At 60.7% G+C, this 22,005-nt stretch overlaps 1 protein-coding gene across 1 annotated transcript; it reads left to right on the top strand.

Moving 5' to 3' along the window:
• The first annotated feature begins 362 nt into the window (after positions 1-362).
• On the top strand, positions 363-21,548 carry KDM6B (lysine demethylase 6B). The gene is given in 26 exon segments (XM_070395078.1): positions 363-500; positions 7,087-7,203; positions 11,930-12,049; positions 12,284-12,426; positions 12,518-12,659; positions 12,869-12,967; positions 13,073-13,292; positions 13,401-13,493; positions 13,576-13,737; positions 13,820-14,020; positions 14,110-14,457; positions 14,558-15,040; positions 15,042-15,677; positions 15,679-16,784; positions 16,888-17,014; positions 17,123-17,228; positions 18,241-18,446; positions 18,553-18,617; positions 18,703-18,774; positions 18,874-19,022; positions 19,152-19,266; positions 19,361-19,548; positions 19,691-19,832; positions 20,127-20,253; positions 20,337-20,518; positions 20,520-21,548. Coding segments are annotated over 22 exon segments (5,070 nt in total). The 5' UTR covers positions 363-500; positions 7,087-7,203; positions 11,930-12,049; positions 12,284-12,426; positions 12,518-12,522; the 3' UTR covers positions 20,626-21,548.
• The last annotated feature ends 457 nt before the right edge of the window (positions 21,549-22,005 follow it).

Genomic DNA, 22,005 nt, shown 5'->3' with positions numbered 1-22,005 from the left:
ACGAGGGGGAAAGAAGCCAGGGAGGTGGGAGGCCTGGAGGCAGAGGCGTGGCCTCGAATGAATGGGCCGAGCGGTGGGGCCTAGGAAGGTGTGGCTCAGTCTAAGTGCGGGACTAGACCGGGGGCGGGGTTTACTTCGGAAAGGCGCGTGATCCAAATGGAACGGGGGGGGGGGGGGGGTTGACAGACGGGGATCGGGGCTGGACCCCGCACGTTGTACCCCGAAGTCTGCAATCCACGTTTGGCATCTTTTCTGGCACTTGCGCTGAGGCCAAAGGCACGGGCAAGAGGCGGGGCGGAGCCCGAGAAGGGGGGTACTTTGGCGCGAGGAGGGGCGGGACCATGAGAAGGGGCGGGGTTGGGGGGCGGTGTTTGTGTTGGAAAATCCAACTGCGCCACGGGGCGGAGCGGCCCCCCCAGCCCCGACCTGGGAGAGGGGGGGGCCGCTCGACCCCCTGGGAGACCTCGGGGAATCTGAACACCTGGGACACCTAAAATCAGGTAACGGGGAGCCGCGAGGGCGTCTGGAAAGAGGGACACCATCTCCTCCCCGGGCGGGCGGGACGCCTGAGTCGCAGGCAGAGGAGAGCTGGGGATGGACTTTTGGGTCTCGGCAAAGGCACTGGGAAGAAGACTGGGGCGCAGGACACCCGGGAGCCCTAGTACAGAGCAGGGCGGGTGCGGGGAGAGCCGAGGGGCAGACGGCTTGGTTCCGGGTGTTGTGAGGGGCCGAAAGGACTCCCCGTCCCTCTTGGGCTGGGATTCCCCTTCACGAAGACAGGGCGGGGCGGCCCCAGCTAAAGGTCAGAGTTTGCAGACAGGTCAGTGAGATGGCCTTGGCGGTCGGACGTGGCTAGGCCGGGCCGGGTCTCCGGTCCCGGGGCCACTTGGAGTTCCTCCCCAGTACTTTCCACGAATGGGTGGTTATATCTTCATCCCTCGGCCTCGCCATCCCTGGTCCTGCCTCGCTGTGCCCTTTCCCGTTCCCAGCCCGATTCTGTGTGCTTGACCTTCCCGGCGTCGCCACGAGATGGCGAGGGCGAGACGCGTTGCCCGAGCTGAGGGGCGTGAGGTGGGAACCGGGCCTTGAAAGCAGCCGCGCCCCCTCCCTAGCCGAGGGAAAGGTGGGCTGAGGTGCTCTTTGGGTTTCCTGTCATCTCCGCCCCGGCTCGGGACTCAGTCTCCGCCTCCCGGGGCACGCGGGTTGGTTACTAAGCAACTCAGATTCGCTGCCGGTCGCTGTGGTTTGTGGCTGTGTCTCGGGGTGGGAGTCGGCGAGCATGGGGGACGGGGGTCGAGGGCAGGATGCCTGATTCTCGGGACGGCCAGAGTTTGGGAGGAAGGAGGGGAGGCAGCGAGTTGGCACTAAAATGGATCCGGCGGGTGTCAGGTGGGGAGGGACCCAGGCTCGGCGCTGAGCTCCGCTCCCCTCTCTCCTCCCCCCGCCGGGTGGCTTACCCTGTTGCCAGAGTAACTGGAGAGCTGGACTGCGGAGCCAGATTCCCGAACTCTCGAGTCCGCCCAATCCGCTCCAGCGGACGTCCCTGACGTCAGAGCCCTGGCAGCCAATGCGGAGGAGGCGCTGTACGGCGACGGGAAGAGGGCGAGGGGCGGGGCCGAGGGGGGAGCGGCTGGGGCAGCTGCGGGGGACCCGCACGTGCACTCCCACACGCTCGCGCCCACTGCCCCTCCCTCCGCCGCACGCGTCGGAATCCGCCCCCCGCGCCTGCGCCACGGGCCCGCGCGCCGCCCCCGTCCCCCCCGGAGACTGTTTGCGGGGCAGCGCTGGGCTGGGCCCCGCAGCGCCTCCCGACCCAGACGTCCGGGTCCGCCCGCCCTCGTCCTCGAGGTCTCGGACCAGTAATGCCCAGCGGGGGTGGGATCGGCCGGCTGCCTGTCTCCCACCAGCCTCCCAGCCGGCGCCCCCTCTCCCAGGTGGTGGGCAGGGCGGAGCTGTGGTTTCCGGCCCCGTAAGCCCCGCCGCCGCCTTCCCGGACTTTGGCTTTGGTGGCCTCCCCGGGAGGAACCGAACGGGTGCCAGCGCCCCTTCCCGAGGCTTCAGTCGCTCAGGCCCAGCGGCGGTGGGCGGGTGGCGGGGAGGGCCCTGCGGGGAAGCCCCGGCGGCCCTGGTGACTTCCCGGCCATCGTGTCCTTTCTTCGCTTGAATTCTCCTTCGAGAGGCGCCCGAGTCCTTCCCCTCCTCACTGGTCTCGGTGCTCTTGGCACCCCCCTCGCCTCTTCGCGGGCCGCTGGTGCCCGTTCCCACTCGTCCTCCCGGCTTCTCCCGGTTATATAACTCTTCCTCTCGCCGTGTCCTGGTTTCAACTCCGCAGACTCCGCCCTGGAACCGCGCGGGGAGGGGCAGGCCAGCTGGGACCCAGACAGATTCCGGCTGGCGGCCCGCGGCGGCACCGGGCTCCCACTGACGGGAGCCGGCGTCCCGCGGGACCCGTGTCCCCGCCCCACCCTCCCGCCTCCCACCCGCGGTCTCTCCGAGAGGCGTGTCGGGGCTCCGGGACTCCGGAGATATGTGGGTTGGGAGGTCAGGGCCGGAGGCGGAGAGGTGGAGCCGAGAGGCCCGAGTCCCCGGGGTTGGAGCCGAACCGAGGGTAAAAGCGATCAAAGCAGGAGCAGGAGGCGACGGTCCCGCTTCCACCTTCCTCTCCTTGTTCGGTTCCCAGAATCCCTAAAGCCATTTTCCAAGAAGCTCGGCCAGCGGCCCCTCTCCACCTCTAGGTGTCCAGGGTCTGTGTTCGAGGCGGCCTGCGATGATGTCACCAGTGCACGTGCCCCGGAATTGTTGCCAGGCAATGAGGCCGCCTCCCCTCTCCATCCCGGCCCCCCACCTCTGCCCCAATTTCAGATCCAGCCCCGTGCCATCTTTTCCCCCTTTCCCTTCCCTGGGCCTTAGCATCCAGCAGGTGGGAAACCCTGGCCTGGAGTTTGTGAGGGGGAGGGCACGGCCGCGGTGTGGTGCCAAGCCCCTTGGCTGGGCTAAGAGAAGTCTCGGTCCCTTTCCCCTCGGTGGGCACAGGCGAGCCTTCCCTCCCGGCCCCCTCCTCTCCCGGAGGAGCCTCCCAGATGCCTTTTTAGTTTCCATCTCCTGCATCGCCCAGTGTCCTGTTGCTCAGCGTTCATTTTGTGTGGAAGTGTGAGTAGTGGCAGGACAGCTGCCCCCAGGAGGAGAGCTGTGTGTGGTCTGAGGATTCACTTGACACCAGCTCATCTCTGACCTTAATCAATGGCACCCCCACCTCCACCCTCAACTGTGAGGAGAAGGGCCAAGAAATAGTACTAGACTGAAAGGTCAGTGTGTTTATCATGTGTAAGTGGGTGGGGCTTTCTCTTAAGGGAGGAGGACTCCGTTGATAGCTATGGCTGCCCTTGTCTGTGAAGTCCTGGGGTTGGTTACAGTCCAGGAAAAAAATTGGTTTCTCTTTTTATATACCTTGAAGCTTGGGCTGTCAGACCAGATTTCATTCCATTCCCAGCTCTGCCACTTCGTGGCTATAGGAACTGGGGAAGATCACACCATCTCTGAGCTTCATATTCTTAATCTAGAAAATTTAGATATCAATAGGGTACCTTCCTTCTAGGCAGTTGGGAGGGTGAAAAAATGAGAGAATTTACGCATAGCATTTAGCACAGTGCCTGGCACAAAATGAACACTGAACGAATGCTTGTTATGAAATGCTTATTGCTAAATGGGGTGAGTTATTATTTTTCTTATTAAAGTTGGTAGGCCTGCTTTAAACTGGCCAGTACCTTAGGAGTCCTTCAGGGAGAGGTGGAGAGTTGGTGTTCATTTGGTGGTGGTGGTGGTGGTGGTGGGGAGGAGACTGGGGATTAGCTTCCACTGCTTTGTGCACTTTATTTGATGAAGGCTTTAGTCAGATTTGTTTTGCTTTCTTTAGGTTTATTTTTCCTCCTCTTGGAGAAGAAACAGCTAAGACGATTCCTCTGGCTGTGAAAATAAAATAATTGTATTGTGGTTCTAGACTTTTAAGCAAGACCCCAGTCCCCTCCCTATGTTGTTCTCTGGAGCCTTTCAATTTGCAAAGGAACTCCACAGTTTCCTTTTCGGGGACAGGGCTAGGCTGAGGGGTGTGTAAAATGTTGGGGTGGGTGAGTGGAGAGAGACTAGTGCTGGGGGCTGGGGGCGGGCGGGTAGTTAAAGGAAGAGACCGGAAGGGAGGAGGGAGCCTGCTGGTGGGGAGGGAGGGAAGGGAGGAGGAGGTGGAGGAGGAGGAGGAGGAGGAGGACGAGGAGGAGGAGGAGGGAGGGAGGGGGTTGGGGAGAGCCTGCTACAGTTCTTTGTTTGACTCCGGGACTCAGGGACGGGGAGGAGGAGGGAGGGAGGCAGAGGCTGCTAGCGCTGGGGCAGGCCCAGGAGGCAGAGGAGGGACCATCTCCCCCGCCCCCCAGCCCCACTCCCCCCCTGCTGCTCCCCCTCCCCACCCGGACTCCGGGGGCACCGCCGGGGGACAGACACCCAGCAGGTAACCCAGGCCTGACTTGCCCTCTCCGCTCGGATTTTCCTCCACTCCTTTCCGGATGACCCCTTTCCCCGGTTCCGTCTCCTCGTTTTCCCCCGGCCATGCCTCTCTCTCCTTGGCCCTCCTTGTTCCATCTCCCGACTTGGGCTTGTCGCCCGCTGGCCCCGCCGCGGTCTCGTGCAGCCCGACTCCCTTCCCCTCGCCCGACAGTCTGTGCGCCCAGGTCTGCCCGGGGCGCCTTTGGGGCTCCGTTTCACTGCTTCTCTGGGCTTTGCCTTCCTCTGACCTGTCCCCTGGGGCTCTAAAGGAAGGAGGGGGGTCCCTGTCTTTTTCTTGCTCCCCCAATTCCCCGCCCCCAACTCCGGCCCCCCTTTTCCTCCTAGCAGTCTCTAGGGGTGGGGAGAGAACCGGAATTTGGGGGGCCTTTTGTGGGGGCAAAGGCTGTGTGTCGCTTGGGAGAGGGGCTGTGAGTGTGTGTGTGCGGGGCGAGGGGGTGGTTGGCAACCGGGCTGCCTCTGTTGTCCCTTTAAATGGTCCTCACATTTCTGCGGACTCGTGGTGGGGAGGGGGGTGGCCGGCTGCTTGCCTGGGGGGGCAGGGGCCTGGGTTAGTCCACACAATCAGGGGTGCTAATCATTTAAAGGGACAGTCTTGGTGTGGCCGCTGCCACCCTGTGCCAGCAGGAAGGGGAGCTGGGGAGCAGGCAGGCCATGTCTGGAGAGGCTTGGCCGAAGAGCAGGGCATTTGAGGCTGAGTCTGTTGTGGGGCCTGTCAGATCCGGGGCTGCTGCGGCTGGGAAAGTGCAAGGAGGGGTGACAGCTTGCCCTGGGGGGCGACATTCATCCTGGCCTTTCTCCAAGGCCCACTTTTGGGTTCCTGGACTCCTGGGCCAAGAGTCATTGAGTCCAAACTACAGAGCCTGTGGGTCACCAGGTTAGGGCCATGGGCGGGTCTGCAGGTCAGCAGCCTGGCTTGGGCACATTGGAGCTGGTCCTTCAGCTTCCCCTTTTGTTGTTTGGCTCTGTGCACTAGAAAGCCCCAGCCCCTCCCCCAGCTCCCTCTCCCAGTCCACATGCCCCCCCCCTCCCCAAACACACCCACCCCAGCTGTTGGACAGATGAATTACAGCCTCCGGCTTCTGGCCAGGGCTGGTGAGGGATTAAAGCTCTGGGGCTGGCCCTTTAAATGGTTGTTGGCCCCTCCCCCACTCTGGTGTCCAGACACCCATACACCCACCACTGACCCCCTTGGCTGCCCCTTACGCCTCCTCTTAGTTTGTCCCTAAGGCCTGGCACTCCTCTTTCTCCAGACTAGAGCCTCCCCAGCACCCCCTTCCCCTCCAACAGAATCACATACGCAATAGTACAGACCTCTGTCTGTCTGTCTGTCTGTCTCCTTTTTCCCCCCTCTCTCTCCCTGGTTCCACATTCTGAGTGTCCCTGTCCTGGAGGGTGCCAGCCTCAAGCTCCCTTCTCCAGCAGAAGCAACCTGCCAGCCTGGCCTCCCTAGACTGCAGCTGACCACTGCCCTGGTCCAGTGAGGGGCCTTGTTTGGGTCAGAAATAGCACCTCCCTGGGGGCAGTGTCATCAGCAGCCCAGGCAGCTTGCAGCACATTGCATCATGGAGGCTGGGGGCTGGAGGCCTGAGTCCCTGGGGCAGGGGAAGAATGGGGGCTGGAAGGCCAGGGAATGGAGGGACTGGACTGAGAGCCCAAGTATCTGGGGAGCCTAAGAAGCTGGGTCCTTCAGGGCAGAGAATTGTGGCTAAGGGAACAGAAAACATAGACTCCTGAGGAGTGAGTTTGAGGAGAAGGCAGACTTAGGTCTGATCCCTGGATGGACACCTGATTCTTGGCCTTAGGCGTAAGCTAAAAGATATGCTAAAAGACGCAGCTTGTCTCAGAGTTAGGAGAGGAGGGAGTAGGCCTCTATCACCTTCTTGGGCCACACAGAAGAGGAAGGAGGCGATGGGGAAACAGGATATGGCCTTGAGGGGTGGGATAGAAGGGAGGCTTGCAGCAGAGGCCACTTCCAGACCCAGGACCAGAGTCACAGTCCTTGCTAAGGAGGAAGGCTTCTCCCTGCTGGGCCTGTTCATCTAGTCTGGCCACCTGTGCTGCTCAGGAGACCTGCCTGCACCCGCCTGGGGGAAGAGGAGGGGGCAGAGTCCAGAGGGTGGGGTTGACTGGTGTCTTGATAAGGTTAGGGAGGAGACAGAGCTGAAGGGAGAGGATTGGCTTGCCTGGGGCCAGGATTGAAGGTGACTAGGATACAGAAGTCAAGGGTAGCTGGGCCTACTCTGGGGCCAGGGATTCTCAGTAGGAGGGTCCACTCAGAAGAGAGATCTTGGGTGGGATGACCACTTCTGCAGATACTATAGCACGCTCCCTTTACCCCAAGTGCAGAAGGCTTCCTAAAGGGGAAGGCTGGAGGACCACTTTGGCTATGGCATTTCTGGTTGCCATGGGAAACAGATTCTCCCATCCCATCTGATCACCAGAGCCAGGTTTCTGCTCAATAAGGGCACAGATAGCATAGGGAAGCTCTCCAGACAGGGAGCACCCATCTTTAACTGGCTTTTTCTCTTTCAGGTTCCCCCAGGCACCATGCCATCCCCATAGTACCACCCACCTCACCCACTGTGGTCTGCTGCACCCCACTTTTGGGGCACTGATTCCAATGAGACAGGGCACACCAAACTCCATCTGGTAAGTCCTACCCCTGAGCACTATACCCCACCTTATTCCAGTAGTCCATTCAGCACCCCATGCTTGAAGAAGAGTGGTATGATCTGGATCAGCGGTCCCCAACCGGTGGTCCGGGAGGTCCGAAAGGTTGGTTGGCGACCGCTGATCTGGATCATGCCCACTCCTCCAAGCATCCCCTCACCATGGTGCTTGAGTGGTTCAGCCTTCCTAGTTTATGGAGCTCCCCTCTGTTGCCTATGAATGGTTCAGCCCTGTACTTCACCAGTCTCTCCATTACCACCAAAAAGTCCTCCCCCTAGTGCTATAACTCAGTTGCTTATTGAATTGCATTAAGCTAGGGTTTGCAAGCTGGAAAGCAGAGGTGAGATACACTGGAAGGATTTTTCCTGGGAGGGCGAGGACAGGGCTTTGCTCCTATAAGAGTTGTGGATTTGGAGAGATACTGGAGACCATTGCTACAACAACCTGCTCTTGCTGTGGCAGTCTTGGCATCTCACCACTCCGTCCAGATCCCCTTCTGTTCTGTTCTCTCCCCACTGCACTATAGCATTTGCCCCCACTCACACACACCCTAACTTTTACTCCTCTGCTGCTTGCTTCTCTCCTTCTGCCAGTTCTCAGCCTGGGGTCCTGATCCATCTGCCATTCCTCTGTAGGAGAGAAGATAGTACCTACGGCAGGGACTTAAGTTCCCTGAATGGGCTTTGCTCTTCCCCATTACTGGCTGAATTTTTGAGTGGGACTGTTTGTTTTTCTCTATCTCTGGCAAGGTGGTTTGCACATTGGGGTACCTCAGTGGAATTGTGTTGAAAGAATGTGTTAACTGAATTAGCGTCATGGCCAGGAAACCTATGGCTTCTGAGATCTGTTGCACAGCCTCCTCCCCACACCTTCTGTAGAGGACATGAGGCATTTGGGATGGTAATCTGGGATAGAGCTGAGGGGCAGGCTGACGCAGGAAATGGCCTGTGAGGATAAAACCAACAGCGGGAGACTGGGACAGAGGCATTATGGGAGGGTGGTAAGAATGAGGCTCTTCCACGCTCTTGCGGAATGACCTTGACCAAGTTACCTAACCTTCCTGAGCCTCAATTTCCTCATCTCTAAAATGCGGTCATAAAAGTAACTCCTACATCAGATTTTGGGGAAGAGTTTTAAAAATGTATAGAAAGTGATTAACACAGTGCCTAGTATGTAATAAGTATTCAGTAAATGTGAGCAATGATCATAATGGGGGAGCTGGAGGATAAGCAAGGACATTGAGGAAAAGGACAGAACTTGATAGAAGGCAGACAGCCCCCCCAGAGACTTGTCAGACAGAAGGATCACTGATCCTGCAAGATGTTGGGATCCAGGGTAGTGCGGAGAGGAGTCAACAGGGTCAGCCTGCTCCAGTGTCTCCCTAACTGTTCAGGAACATGAAGGCAAACACAGAAGGGTATGTGCAGAGACACACGTGATCACGAAAGTGATGCAGAGGCAGACCCAGACAAAAGACCGAGCCAGGAGCCAGGCAGACACACAGACAGAGACAGCTGCGCAGAGCCCTGTAGACAGGCACGATGACAGGAGCTCGTCAGACACGGGCTCGGAAGGCGAGATGAGCGGATATGCAGGTGCACAGACACACGGGGACCCGCACAGAGCCGACCTCACTGGACAGACTGGCGAGCACAGCGGTCCAGTCAGGGGCAGACACAAGGCTCGCAGTGACACACGGCGGGCCGGGGCGGCACTGTCACTCCTCGGTGGGGGGCGGGGAGGGGCCAGCGGCGGGGGAGGCTGGAGCAGGGAATCCCGAGCGGGCGGCCTGCCCGGGTGGCTGAGTCACCGCGGAGCCCCAGCCGGCGGCCCTCCCCTCCCCCTCTCCAGGTAAGAAGCGAGCCGGGACCCCCTCGCTTCCCCCGGGCAGGCGGAGGCCTGGCGGGAGCGGGGTGCGGCGGGGTTCCGGGACGGGCACCCCCCGCGCGCGTGCAGCGTGTCTGCTGCCGGCCTGCTCGGTGCAGCCCTGGGTGCGGGGTCTGCCTGGGGCAGCACGTGAGTCCGTGGGCGCCCCTCTGGCCCCTGACGCCGCGTCCCGCGCGGCCGGAGCGGTGCGTGGAGGGGCTTCTCGGGATTCAAGGCCGGAGGGAGTTAAGTGGGTGTGATTGATGGAGTGGGTTTCTCTCGGGGTTCTAGGGGGAGGGGGTCGGTTAAAGTCCCCGAGTCCGGAGCCCGGATGGAGGGGGCGGAGCTAGGCTGAGCCGGGAGTGCCCGGATGGAGAGGGCGTGGCGTCGGCTGGAGAGGAATTAACCCTTTGTGAGCTGCGGGCGCCCGGGACCGTGGGTCCGGCGGGAGAGGCTGGAATGTCTGCCAAGCGCCCTGTCTTCCCAGCCTGGCTTTGGCCGCGTGCGTCTGCCTCTCGTCTGTGGTCGAGGGTTCTCGGCGTCCTTGTGGCTGTCCCCTCCCCTTGGTTAGTACGGACACTGGGAGTCGGGGAGGGCTGATCCTCTCCAAAGCGAGAGTGGAGGTGAGAGTGGACGCCTGAGGAACAGGTGTGAGCGCGGCGTCGGGGCTGCCGGGCGCAGGGAGGGGCCGTCGTGGGGACGGCGAGAGGGGAAATTCCGCGGGACCCGTGGTGAGCGGTGTGTGGGCTGAGTTGTGTCTGCCAATGACTGTGTGTCTGTGTTTTCAGGGAGGCGGGGGCTGAGTCAGTGGGAACAGGGCAAGGTTTTCAGGGTGACTCACGGTCCCCCACCTCAAGCCTGAATCAGACCCCGAGGGAGGGCTCGGGAGGGGGCGGAGGGGGAGTCAGGCGTCTGCCGTGGGGAACAGGATCCGCGGGGTGTCCAGAGTACAGGAAGTTTTTGTCCTCAAGTGAGGGCTGTTGTGTTTTGGGTTCCGGTGGCCGGGCGGGGTGGGGGTGGGGGTCACGGTGGGAAGGGGCACGGGGATGGGCTCGAGGATTTAGGGAAAGCTGAGTCAGTTCCCCGTGGGAAAGGGGAAGTGGTGGAGGGGAAGTGTCATCATCGCAGAAGGGGAAGCTGCGTTTCCTGGTAACTTGGCAGCGCCCAGGGCACCACTTCCCAAGCGGGGATCTGTGCCTCTGATATCTGGACCCCTGGCTCCCCGTTTTCCCATGTCTGGGCCTGGGGTCCCTCGACATGGAGGGAGGGGCAGCTGGCCAGGGCTGTACTTGGCCACAGGGAAGCGCAGTCCTTGCCCCCGAGCTGGGTCACCGAACGGAAGGCTGTGTGGGGAAGGGAGTGAGTTCTGGCAGAAACTCCACGTGAACGGCAGAGGGTCCGGTCCGCAGAGCAGGAGTGGCACGCGGGGACCTGGAGGTCCAAGCGCTTGCATGCAAACAGGCGACCGTGCCCTGTGGAGGGAGGACTGTTTTAACCAGAAACCCACTTGCCCTTGTGGGCTGGGTGGAAATTTCCCCGCAGCGCAGACTCTTCTAGCGAAGGTGAACTTTCCAGCCGCCCCCAGCCCCGGGGTGCTCGCTCTCCCCCGGCTTCCTGCCCGGCTCGAGCTCCAGCTGGAGCGCTGGCCCCGCCCCCGCCGCTTTGTACTCGACACTCGCAGCTCTTTGTACTCTAGACTCTCAATGGACCGATCCTAGGAGCGGAGCCGGCTCCCTACCTGAGGGAACGCGGGGTAGGAGAGGAGGCGGCGCGGGGACCGCGATCCCAGGGTCTCAGGGGCGAGAAGGAGGAACTGAGGCTAAAGGGAAGGTGCCCAGGAAAGGGGAGCACTGCGTCCTTTGTGGTCGAGCCAGCACGGACGGGAAGGGATGGGGGGCCCCCCCCCCCCCCCCCCCCGGCGTGAAGGAGGAAGTGAAACTGGTTCTGGGTTCTTTAAGGGAGTGGGTGGTGAGAGTGGGACAAGGGTGATGTCACCGCCTGTCGGGCCCCGCCCTCCTCCCTCCCCAAGGACCCCCCCCAGGACACTTACACACGCCGCTTCCGCTGCGCAAGTAGCCACGTCACGGGCAACCCCCGAAATCCCCCCTCCCTTGGGGGGCGGGGGCCACGTGGGCCGTGGGGAACCGCGTGGCCCCGGCGGGGAAGGGCATAGAGGATACCGGAGCCACGCGAGAAGTGCCACTGGGGACCGGGGGTGCGCGACTTTTCAGAAGTTGGGTTGGGTTTTGGGGGATCGGTGGGTGTTGAAGACAGACAGCCAGGAGAAGTGGAGCATCTGAAGGTACGGGGCTCGAGGCCGGGAGCTGGGACGGGGCTGGGGACGCGGTCGGGCGTGGGGAACGGAGCGCTCCGTTCGCGGCGCGGGCGGGTGTGAGTGCCGACGCCGCCGTGACCGGCCCGGCGGTTCCAGGGGCGCTCGGAGCGGGGAGGTCAGGCACTGGGCAGGTGACGAGCGGAAGGCGGTCGGTGCTTTGTCTGCGTTGTGCATCTGTCTGCGGTCCATCGGTCCTAGGGCGGCGGGGCGGCCAGCGAGCATCTCGGGCGGACTAGCAGGGAGCACAGGCGGCTCTGTGGGTGCGTGGGACTGGCGGGGAGCGCTGTCCCCCAGGCCGGCCCGGGCGTGCGACTCGCCGCCTTGACCCACGCGGTCACAGGCCCTGCTGGCCCCGAGTGTCCGGTCCGAGATGGAGACCCTCGGTAGGTAGCCGCCGGGTCACGTCGGGGTCATCCGGGGCCGAGCCTGTCTGTCCAGCTCCGCCGCCCGTCTCCCCCCGCCCGCAGCGGCCAGGCTAACCTCGCTCCCATTGGTCCTGGGCAGGCTGTTACCGAGGCGGAGACGTGGGTTATGATTGGCTTTCTGGGCAGAGAGGAAGTCCTGTGATTGGCCAGGTTCCTGGAGCTCGCCGAGGCTGTCAGAGGACGCTCCCACGGAGGCCGGGTAAGCAGCTGCGGCGTTGACTGTTGGCTCCCGACTGGCCATCCCGGTCCCTGCTACTCATCCCGGTTCCGAGCCACTCTCCTGGGCCCGCAGGGGCTCCTTAGGCCCGGTGGGCCTATCCTCAGGGAAACCCAAGGCCTGGCTCCCTGCGCAGGCGACAGAGCTGAACCTAGCCCCAGAACTCCCACTGTGTTTGGCCCGCTAACGTCACCCTTTGCCTCCTCCTCTCTGTAGAATTGGCTGTGAAAGGCCCTGGGCGGCCCTCGGGGGCAGTGGGCTCTCCTGTCAGAGCGGTTGGAGTTGGGACCATCCCCCCAGAGAGCTGGGGCAGGGGGCCGTGCCCGATCTCCAGGGCTCCTGGGGCCACTGCTGACCTGGTAAGGGAAAAACTATGGCTGGGTTGGCAGTGTGTATACAGGCAGCTCAGGCTGTGCCTCCAGTAAGAACATAATCTCTTCCCTGACTCAGGCTGGATGCATCGGGCAGTGGACCCTCCAGGGGCCCGCGCTGCACGGGAAGCCTTTGCCCTTGGGGGCTTGAGCTGTGCTGGGGCGTGGAGCTCCTGCCCGCCCCATCCCCCTCCTCGTAGCGCATGGCTGCCTGGAGGCAGGTGAGAACTTGGGCCATCTTTCTGTCTCCAGGAATTTGTCTTCCCATCTCCTGTGCCCCTCAGTCTCTTTCATTCTCTGGGTTTCTGCCATTCTGTGGGCCTGAGTGCAGTCCTCAGCTGCTTCCTCTTATTCCCCCGTCCCCTCCTTCCTGGGCAGGGACAATACTGCTCCATCCTGATGTACGTTAACAGACTCCTTCTCTCTCCAGGTGCTCTGCCAGCATCGGGCAGTCCCCACTCTCTGCTCCCCTACCCCCTTCACATGGCAGTAGCTCTGGGCACCCCAACAAACCATATTATGTTCCAGGGTGAGTGAGGATTAAAGGTGCTGGGGATGGGAGGTAAGGCTGGGGCTTTAAAAGAATTCCTCCAACCCTGACCACTCCCCCTCTCCAACCCCTTCTGCTCTGTAGGACACCCACTCCAAGACCCCTCCATGGAAAGCTGGAATCCTTGCATGGCTGTGTGCAGGCATTGCTCCGGGAACCAGCCCAGCCAGGGCTGTGGGAGCAGCTCGGGCAGCTGTACGAGTCAGAGCATGACAGTGAGGAGGCCATACGCTGCTACCACAGCGCCCTTCGATATGGAGGAAGCTTGGCTGAGCTGGGGCCCCACATTGGCCGACTACAGCAGGTGGGATGGGGCAAGACATAATAGGCAAGGATTGTGCCTTCTGGCTCAGTGCCCTCATCTTATGCCTGCTTCTGCCCTGTCCCCTATACCCTTCCCCCACCTCTCCAGGCCCAGCTCTGGAACTTTCATGCTGGCTCCTGCCAGCACCGAGCCAAGGTCCTGCCCCCCTTGGAGCAAGTATGGAACTTGCTGCACATTGAGGTGAGACCAGGGCTGGCTGGGATAGGGAGGAGGGCTGGGCCAGGTATGCACCTGAGCCACTCTCCTCTCTTTTTGTCCTCAGCACAAGCGGAACTATGGGGCCAAGCGGGGGGGTCCCCCAGTGAAGCGAGCCGCTGAACCCCCAGTGGTGCAGCCTGTGCCTCCTGCAGTACTCTCAGGCCCTTCAGGGGAGGAGGGCCTCAGCCCTGGAGGCAAGCGCAGGAGAGGCTGCAACTCTGAGCAGGTATGGTTGTATGTGGGCAGATGGGCAGTGAGTGGGAGGACTGGGGCAAGGAATGGGATTCTCACACCCCCTTTTCTTCCAGACTGGCCTTCCCCCAGGGCTGCCGCTGCCACCACCACCATTACCACCACCACCACCACCACCACCACCACCACCACCACCACCCCTGCCTAGCCTAGCCACCAGCTCTCCATTTCAGCTGGCCAAGCCAGGGCTGTGGAGTACCTTGCATGGAGATGCTTGGGGCCCCGAGCGCAAGGGTTCAGCACCCCCAGAGCGCCAAGTGAGCAACTGTCTGCTGACCTTCATCTCTTCCCTGCAAGTACCTGTGTCCTCCATTCTTCACTCAGTATCCTCATTTGTCTCCCGTAGGACCAGCGGCACTCGCTGTCTCACCCGTATCCATACTCAGCTCCAACCTACACTGCGCAACCCCCTGGCCACCGGCTGGTCCTGGGTGCGCCCCCAGGCCCAGGTCCCCGCCCCCCAGGAGCAGAGAGCCATGGCTGCCCGCCTGCCACCCGTCCCCCCGGAAGTGACCTTAGAGAGAGCAGAGTTCAGAGGTCGCGGATGGACTCCAGCGTTTCACCAGCAGCAACCACCACCTGCGTGCCTTACGCCCCTTCCCGGCCCCCCGGCCTCCCCGGCACCACCACCAGCAGCAGTAGCAGCAGCAGCAGCAACAATGGTCTCCGGGGCATGGAGCCGAGCCCAGGCATTGTGAGTGACGACCTCAGCGGGAAGATGGAGTGGGCGATCAGTGGGAGCTTGTCTAAGTGACTCTAGCAGACCTCTGACCAATCTCCTCCTCCACTTACAGCCCGGCGCTGACCATTACCAAACTCCCACGCTGGAGGTCGCTTCTCACCAAGGCCGCCTGGGGCCTTCGCCACATAGTGGTCGGAAACCTTTCCTGGCAGCTCCTGCTGCCACTCCCCACCTATCCCTACCGCCTGGCCCTCCCTCACCGCCTCCACCCCCCTGTCCCCGCCTCTCACGCCCTCCACAACCCCCTGCCTGGCTGAAGGGCCCAGCCTGCCGGTCAGCCCGTGAGGCTGGAGAGATCTTAGAGGATCTCTTCTTCGGGGCGGAGGGACGCCCTCGCCCTCATCCACTACCCTTCCCGCACCGTGAGGGCTTCTTGGGGCCTCTGGCCCCCCGTTTTTCTGTGGGCACTCAGGATTCGCACATCCCTCCTACTCCCCCAACCACCAGCAGCAGCAGCAACAATGGCAGCCACAGCAGCAGCCCTACTGGGCCTGTGTCCTTCCCCCCACCTCCCTATTTGGCCAGAAGTATGGACCCCCCTTTCCCGGCCCCCCAGCCCAACACTGAGCCCCCAGGACCCACCTCTTGCACCCCTAACTCTTGCCCTGCCTCCCGCCCCTCCCTCCTCTTGCCACCAAAATACCTCAGGAAGCTTCAGGCGCCCGGAGAGCCCTCGGCCCAGGATCTCCTTCCCAAAGACCCCCGAGGTGGGGCCAGGGCCATCCCCAGGCCCCCTGAATAAAGCCCCCCAGCCTGTGCCGCCAGCGGTGGGGGAACTGCCTGCCCGAGGTGCACGACTCTTTGATTTTCCCTCTACCCCGCCGGAGGACCAGTTTGAGGAGCCCGCTGAATTCAAGATCCTGCCTGATGGGCTGGCCAACATCATGAAAATGCTGGATGAGTCCATTCGAAAGGAGGAGGAGCAGCAACAACAGGAGGCAGGCGGAGCCCCTCCACCCCCCTTAAAGGAGCCCTTTGTATCACTGCAGCCTCCATTCTCCACTGATACAGCCCCAACCACCACTGCTGTTGCCACTGCCGCCGCCGCTGCCACCACCACCACCACCACAGCCACCGCCACCCAGGAACAGGAGAAGAAGCCACCACCAGCTCTACCACCACCACCACCATTAGCCAAGTTCCCTCTTCCCCCCCAGCCACAGCCGCCGCCACCCCCCACCACCCCCAGCAGCCAGCCCAGCCAGCCTGCTCAAATCCTTGGCCTCTGTGCTGGAGGGACAAAAGTACTGTTACCGGGGGACAGGAGCAGCTGTTTCTACCCGTCCTGGGCCCTTGCCCAGCACTCAGTATTCCCCAAGTCCCCCATCAGGTGCTACTGTCCCACCACCCACCTCAGCAGCCCCTAGTGCCCAGGGTTCCCCAAAGTCCTCTGCTTCCTCCTCATCTCAGTTCTCTACCTCAGGTGGGCCCTGGGTCCGGGAGCACAGGGCAGGCGAAGAGCCAGCCCTGAACCCCATGACCCCTGTCCCGCCGCCCCCACCCCTGCCTCTGCCCCCTGCTCGCTCTGAGTCTGAGGTGCTAGAAGAGATCAGTCGGGCTTGTGAGACCCTTGTGGAGCGAGTGGGCTGGAGTGCCACAGACCCAGCAGGCCCAGTGGACACGGCAGACTCTGTGGACACGGCAGACCCAGTGGACAGTGGAACTGAGCGACTAATGCCTCCTGCCCAGGCTAAGGAGGAGAGTGGTGGGGCGGTGGCAGCAACAGGACCAGGGAGCAGTAAGCGGCGGCAGAAGGAGCACCAGAAGGAACATCAGAAGGAGCATCGGCGGCATAGGCGGGCCTGTAAGGACATTGTGGGTCGGCGGTCCCGTGAGGGCAGGGTCAAGGCCAAGGCCAAGGTCCCCAAAGAAAAGAGTCGCCGAGTGCTGGGGAACCTGGACCTGCAGAGTGAGGAGATCCAGGGTCGCGAGAAGGCCCGGCCTGATACTGGTGGGGCCTCCAAGGCTAAGCCACCCACAGCTCCGGCCCTTCCACCAGCTCCTGCACCCTCTGCTCAGCCCACACCCGCATCATCGGCCCCTGTCCCTGGGAAGAAGTCTCGTGAGGAAGCTCCAGGGCCACCGGGTGTCAGCCGGGCTGATATGCTGAAGCTGCGCTCACTTAGTGAAGGGCCCCCCAAGGAGCTGAAGATCCGGCTTATCAAGGTCGAGAGCGGTGACAAGGAGACCTTTATCGCCTCTGAGGTGGAAGAGCGGAGGCTGCGCATGGCGGACCTCACCATCAGCCACTGTGCTGCCGACGTTGTGCGCGCCAGCAAGTGAGTGAGGGACTGTCGCCCATGAGGCTGCTGGCCCGGCCCAGTGGGAGGCTCCCTTCCCCCATCACCCTATTTCTGTCCTCCTTTCATTGTCCTCCCACAGGAATGCCAAGGTGAAAGGGAAGTTTAGAGAGTCCTACCTTTCCCCTGCCCAGTCTGTGAAGCCGAAGATCAACACGGAGGAGAAGCTGCCCCGGGAAAAACTCAACCCACCCACACCCAGCATCTATGTATGTGTGCCCCTGCCAGAGGGTTCAATGCCAGTATTGGGGGCTGATGGGGTGCTCTGAGCCTGAGACAGGGCTCTGATCTAGCCCTGTCTTCTGGTCGTCCCTCAGCTGGAGAGCAAACGGGATGCCTTCTCACCAGTGTTGCTGCAGTTCTGTACAGACCCTCGAAATCCCATCACCGTGATCCGGGGCCTGGCAGGTTCCCTGCGGCTCAGTGAGTGTGGGGGACAGAAAAGTGGGGGAGGGATGCAAGGATTTGGGGCTTTGGGACTCTGAGAGCCCCCACTCTTGAAGATCCAGGATAGTGGCTATAGTGAGCTTTCCTTAGTCATATGGAGGCTATATTTGAAGGGTGCTCTGAGTGATGGGTGAGCTGGCCTCAGGCTTTTCTCGCATCTGTATTTCCAACAGTAGGCAAGTGGGAAAGGGATATATCTCAGGGCCTGGTTGGTCACTTTTAGTTTTCTTGGTGATTAAGGATGAGAAGAATAGATTAGAGAGTACCCCTGAAGACCCATGATTTGAGGCTTCTCTTTTTCAACCTTTATTGTACAAAATTTCAAACACATAAAAGTAGAGGGAACCATGTAGAAATCAATCCTGTTTCCTCTATACCAGTGGTTCTCAACCTTCTGGCCCTTTAAATACAGTTCCTCATGTTGGGACCCAACCATAAAATTATTTTCGTTGCTACTTCATAACTGTAATGTTGCTACTGTTATGAATCGTAATGTAAATATCTGATATGCAGGATGGTCTTAGGCGACCCCTGTGAAAGGGTCGTTCGACTGCCAAAGGGGTCGCGGGCCACAGGTTGAGAACCGCCGCTCTATACCCATATATTTTCCTTCTACTGAGTTACTCAAAGCACATTCTAGGCTTTCACTTGACTTAAGTCTTTCATTGCATCTAATGATAGCTTAAAGAATCTGTCACTCATTAAGCACCTACTGTATGCCAAGTGCTGTGCCCATGTGGCCTCATGCGTACTGAGGACTGGTGGAGGAACTGAAGCTCAGAGCAGCAGTGGGAGAGGAGGTTGATGAGGGATGGCCAACCTTCCCCGCTTCCTGTGGGGCTGGGGTTCTGCCTATTCCCTGGCTTTACCTCTGTGAAGCCAATGTCCAGCCTGTCAGAGGCTTGAGGAGTAAGAAGGCACAGTGAGTTGGGTCCTCCATCCCTCCCTCTGCCTCGTCCCCGACACCCTGCTCCATCTTCCCTTGCAGACTTGGGCCTCTTCTCCACCAAGACCCTGGTGGAGGCGAGTGGTGAGCACACCGTGGAGGTGCGCACCCAGGTGCAGCAGCCCTCAGACGAGAACTGGGATCTGACGGGCACTCGACAGATCTGGCCCTGTGAGAGTTCCCGTTCCCACACCACCATTGCCAAGTATGCACAGTACCAGGCCTCATCATTTCAGGAGTCCTTACAGGTGAGAGGCAAGCATAGGGAGGCAGGGATGCAGATCAGGGGACTTGGAGTGGGGCTGCTGAGGGAGGGCTCCTGGAAGGTGGCTGACTCAGCCTATGGCCAAGCAGGAGGAGAAGGAGAGTGAGGATGAGGAGTCCGAGGAACCAGACAGCACCACAGGAACCCCTCCTAGGTACCGTACAGTACGCCCATTCCTTTCGTGACTTTTATTCCCTTCCCTATGCTTCGCCACCAATGTGTGCTCTTCACCCCCACAGCAGCACACCAGATCCGAAGAACCACCACATTATCAAGTTTGGCACCAACATCGACCTATCTGATGCCAAACGGTCAGTGGGGTTGAGGCCAGCAAAGCTGGGGCAGGATTGCTGATGGGTCTGCAGGGCGGGGATAGCCTCTCACTTTTATTGACTCCCTCACCGTCGCAGGTGGAAGCCACAACTGCAGGAGCTGCTGAAGCTGCCCGCCTTCATGAGGGTAACATCTACCGGGAACATGCTGAGCCACGTGGGCCACACGATTCTGGGCATGAACACGGTACAGCTGTACATGAAGGTCCCCGGCAGCCGAACGCCAGGTGCAGAATGCGCGCTGGGGGCGGGGCTGGTGTCGGTGCTGCTTTCAGCCAATGAGGGCCAAAGGGTGGCCTTGGGAAGGAGCTCAGCTCGGCTAGGCCAGCCATGGCGTTCTCTATTGCCCCCTGCAGGCCACCAAGAGAACAACAACTTCTGCTCTGTCAACATCAACATAGGCCCAGGCGACTGTGAGTGGTTCGCGGTGCATGAACACTACTGGGAGACCATCAGCGCTTTCTGCGACCGGTGCGCCCCCCTACCCCCAAACACACACACACCCACCCCCATGTCCCATCTCTGAGTCCCCAGGTTTCCATCTGACCCTGTGGCCTCCCCACAGGCACGGTGTGGACTACCTGACAGGTTCCTGGTGGCCAATCCTGGACGATCTCTATGCTTCCAATATCCCTGTGTACCGCTTCGTGCAGCGCCCTGGAGACCTCGTGTGGATTAATGCGGGGACCGTGCACTGGGTGCAGGCCACCGGCTGGTGCAACAACATCGCCTGGAACGTTGGGCCCCTCACCGGTGAGAGGGTGGGGTGCAGAGACACTCAGTGGTGAGAGGGTTGGCGGGGGAGTGGAGGGCAGCCAGCTGTGAGGGAAGGGGCTGGGGTCCAAGTAGCTGGGAGTTGTTTGAGAATCCTGTAGTGACTGCTTCTGGCCCACAGCCTATCAATACCAGCTGGCCCTGGAACGATATGAGTGGAACGAGGTGAAGAACGTCAAGTCCATTGTGCCCATGATTCACGTGTCCTGGAACGTGGCTCGCACCGTCAAAATCAGCGACCCCGATTTGTTCAAGATGATCAAGTGAGGGTCCTACTTGAGAGGGAGCCCATTTCCATCAGACCTGGTCCCACGCTTGTTCTGCCTGTAGAATGCAACCCCATTCTCCGTCTTTCTCTCCACTCTTTACTCATGCGCCCTGCAGTGTTCCAGTGCTGGAGCAGGTGACAAGGTTCCTGCTCCAAGGAATTTTACTTGACAGTGGCCCAAATAGATAAAAACGCACATGAAATGTTAACGGGGCCTAGTAAATGAGGGCTGCTGTCCCGCCTTGCCAGCCGCCCTACCTTACTGCCACTCGCCCTCCCCCACGCCCAGGTTCTGCCTCCTGCAGTCCATGAAGCACTGCCAGGTGCAGCGGGAGAGCCTAGTGCGGGCAGGGAAGAAAATCGCCTACCAGGGCCGGGTTAAGGACGAGCCTGCTTACTACTGCAACGAATGCGACGTGAGTGGGCCCGCTTCCCTCCTTCCTGGGAGAAAGGAGCCCCCCGGCGTTCCTCCCGGTGACCGCCCGCCTCTCTGTCCCAGGTGGAGGTGTTCAACATCCTGTTCGTGACGAGTGAGAACGGCAGCCGCAACACTTACCTGGTGCACTGCGAGGCCTGTGCCCGGCGCCGCAGCGCGGGCCTGCAGGGCGTGGTGGTGCTGGAGCAGTACCGCACCGAGGAGCTGGCGCAGGCCTACGACGCCTTCACGCTGGTGAGGCGCGGGGCGGGCCGTCGGGCGGGACCGAGGGGCGGGCTCCGGGGTGGCCGGCCCACTCCTGAGCCCCCCGCCCGCTTTCTCCCCGCAGGCCCCCGCCAGCACGTCTCGATGAGGCCGGATGCCCCGCCCTCCTGCCGGCCTGCAGGGCGCCGGGGTCACCAGCACAGGCCTGGGCTGGACCTAGGTCCCGCCTCTGGCCGGGAAGGGGGACGGGCACAGCCCTTCCACCCCATTGGCAGCTCCCCTTCACTTAATTTATTAAGAAAAAAAATTTTTTTAAACAAATATGAGGAAAAAAGGAAAAAAAAAAAATAAAGGGAGACGGGGGAGGGGGCTGGCAGCCCCTCGCCCACCAGCGCCTCCTCTCACCGACTTTGGCCTTTTTAGCAACAGACACAAGGACCAGGCTCCGGCGGCGGCGGGGGTCAATACGGGTTCCCTCACGCCTGCCCGCCGCCTGCCCGGCGCAGATGCACGCGGCTCGTGTATGTACATAAATGTGACGGCAGCCGAGGATTTTAATGAGATTCTTTCTATGGGCTTTACCCCTCCCTCAGAACCTCCTTTTTTATTCCCAACGCTAGCTGTGATCCCTGTACATGTCTCTTGTTTATTCACTTGGTTATGATTTGTATTTTGTTTTTTTGTTTGTTTTTAATTTATAACAGTCCCACTCACCTATTTATTCATTTTTGGGAAAACCCGACCCCCCGCACCCCCCGAACTATCCCACCCGCCCCTCCAGGGCCGCCCGCCGCAGGGCTCTCCCTGCGCCCCAGTGTGTGTCCGGCCCGGCCTGGCCCGCCCGTCTCCGCCCGTCCACGGCTCCAGCCGGGCTCTCATGGTGCTCAAATCCGCTCCCCTCCCCTACGTCCTGCACTTTCTTGGACCAGACCCTCCTCGCCCCATCCACCCGACCCCAACCCTGCCTGAGGGTGAGCGACTCCTGTACTGTAGGGGAAGAAGTGGGAACTGAAATGGTATTTTGTAAAAAAATAAATAAAATAAAAAAATTTAAAAGTTTTAAAGAAAGAACTATGAGGAAAAGGAACCCGTCCTTCCCAGCCCCGGCCAATTTTAAAAACATGGACCTTCCCTTTGCGCCCCCACCCTTTTCTTTTTAAGTGTGAAACAGCCCAGGGTCAGGGCCTCCCTGGGGCAGGGACACCCCGGGAAGAGTTTCTCTGGGGCTTTATTTTTGTGTTGTCAGTTTTTTCTCCTCCATGCTGGGGCTGCGGAGGGGTGGGGGGTTTACAGTCCCGCCCCTCGCACTGCACTGTCTCTCTGCCCCAGGGGCAGAGGGGTCTTCCCAATCCTACCCCTATTTTCGGTGATTTTTGTGTGAGAATATTAATATTAAAAATAAAACCAGAAAAAAACAATCCTGTTTTTAGTGTGCTGATGATAGGGAGAATACTGGGAAGAAGGGCTGCAAGCCGTGATGGATGGAGGGATTGCCCAGACCCCGGCCAGAGGGAACCCCTCCCCAGAG

The sequence above is a fragment of the Myotis yumanensis genome, unplaced genomic scaffold, assembly GCF_028538775.1.
Source record: "Myotis yumanensis isolate MYYU_CA2020_CCGP unplaced genomic scaffold, mMyoYum1.0.hap1 SCAF_16, whole genome shotgun sequence".
In the NCBI taxonomy this organism is placed as follows: domain Eukaryota; kingdom Metazoa; phylum Chordata; class Mammalia; order Chiroptera; family Vespertilionidae; genus Myotis; species Myotis yumanensis.
The sequence above is the reverse complement of the archived record's forward strand: the minus strand, read 5'-3'. Positions and strand labels throughout refer to the sequence as shown.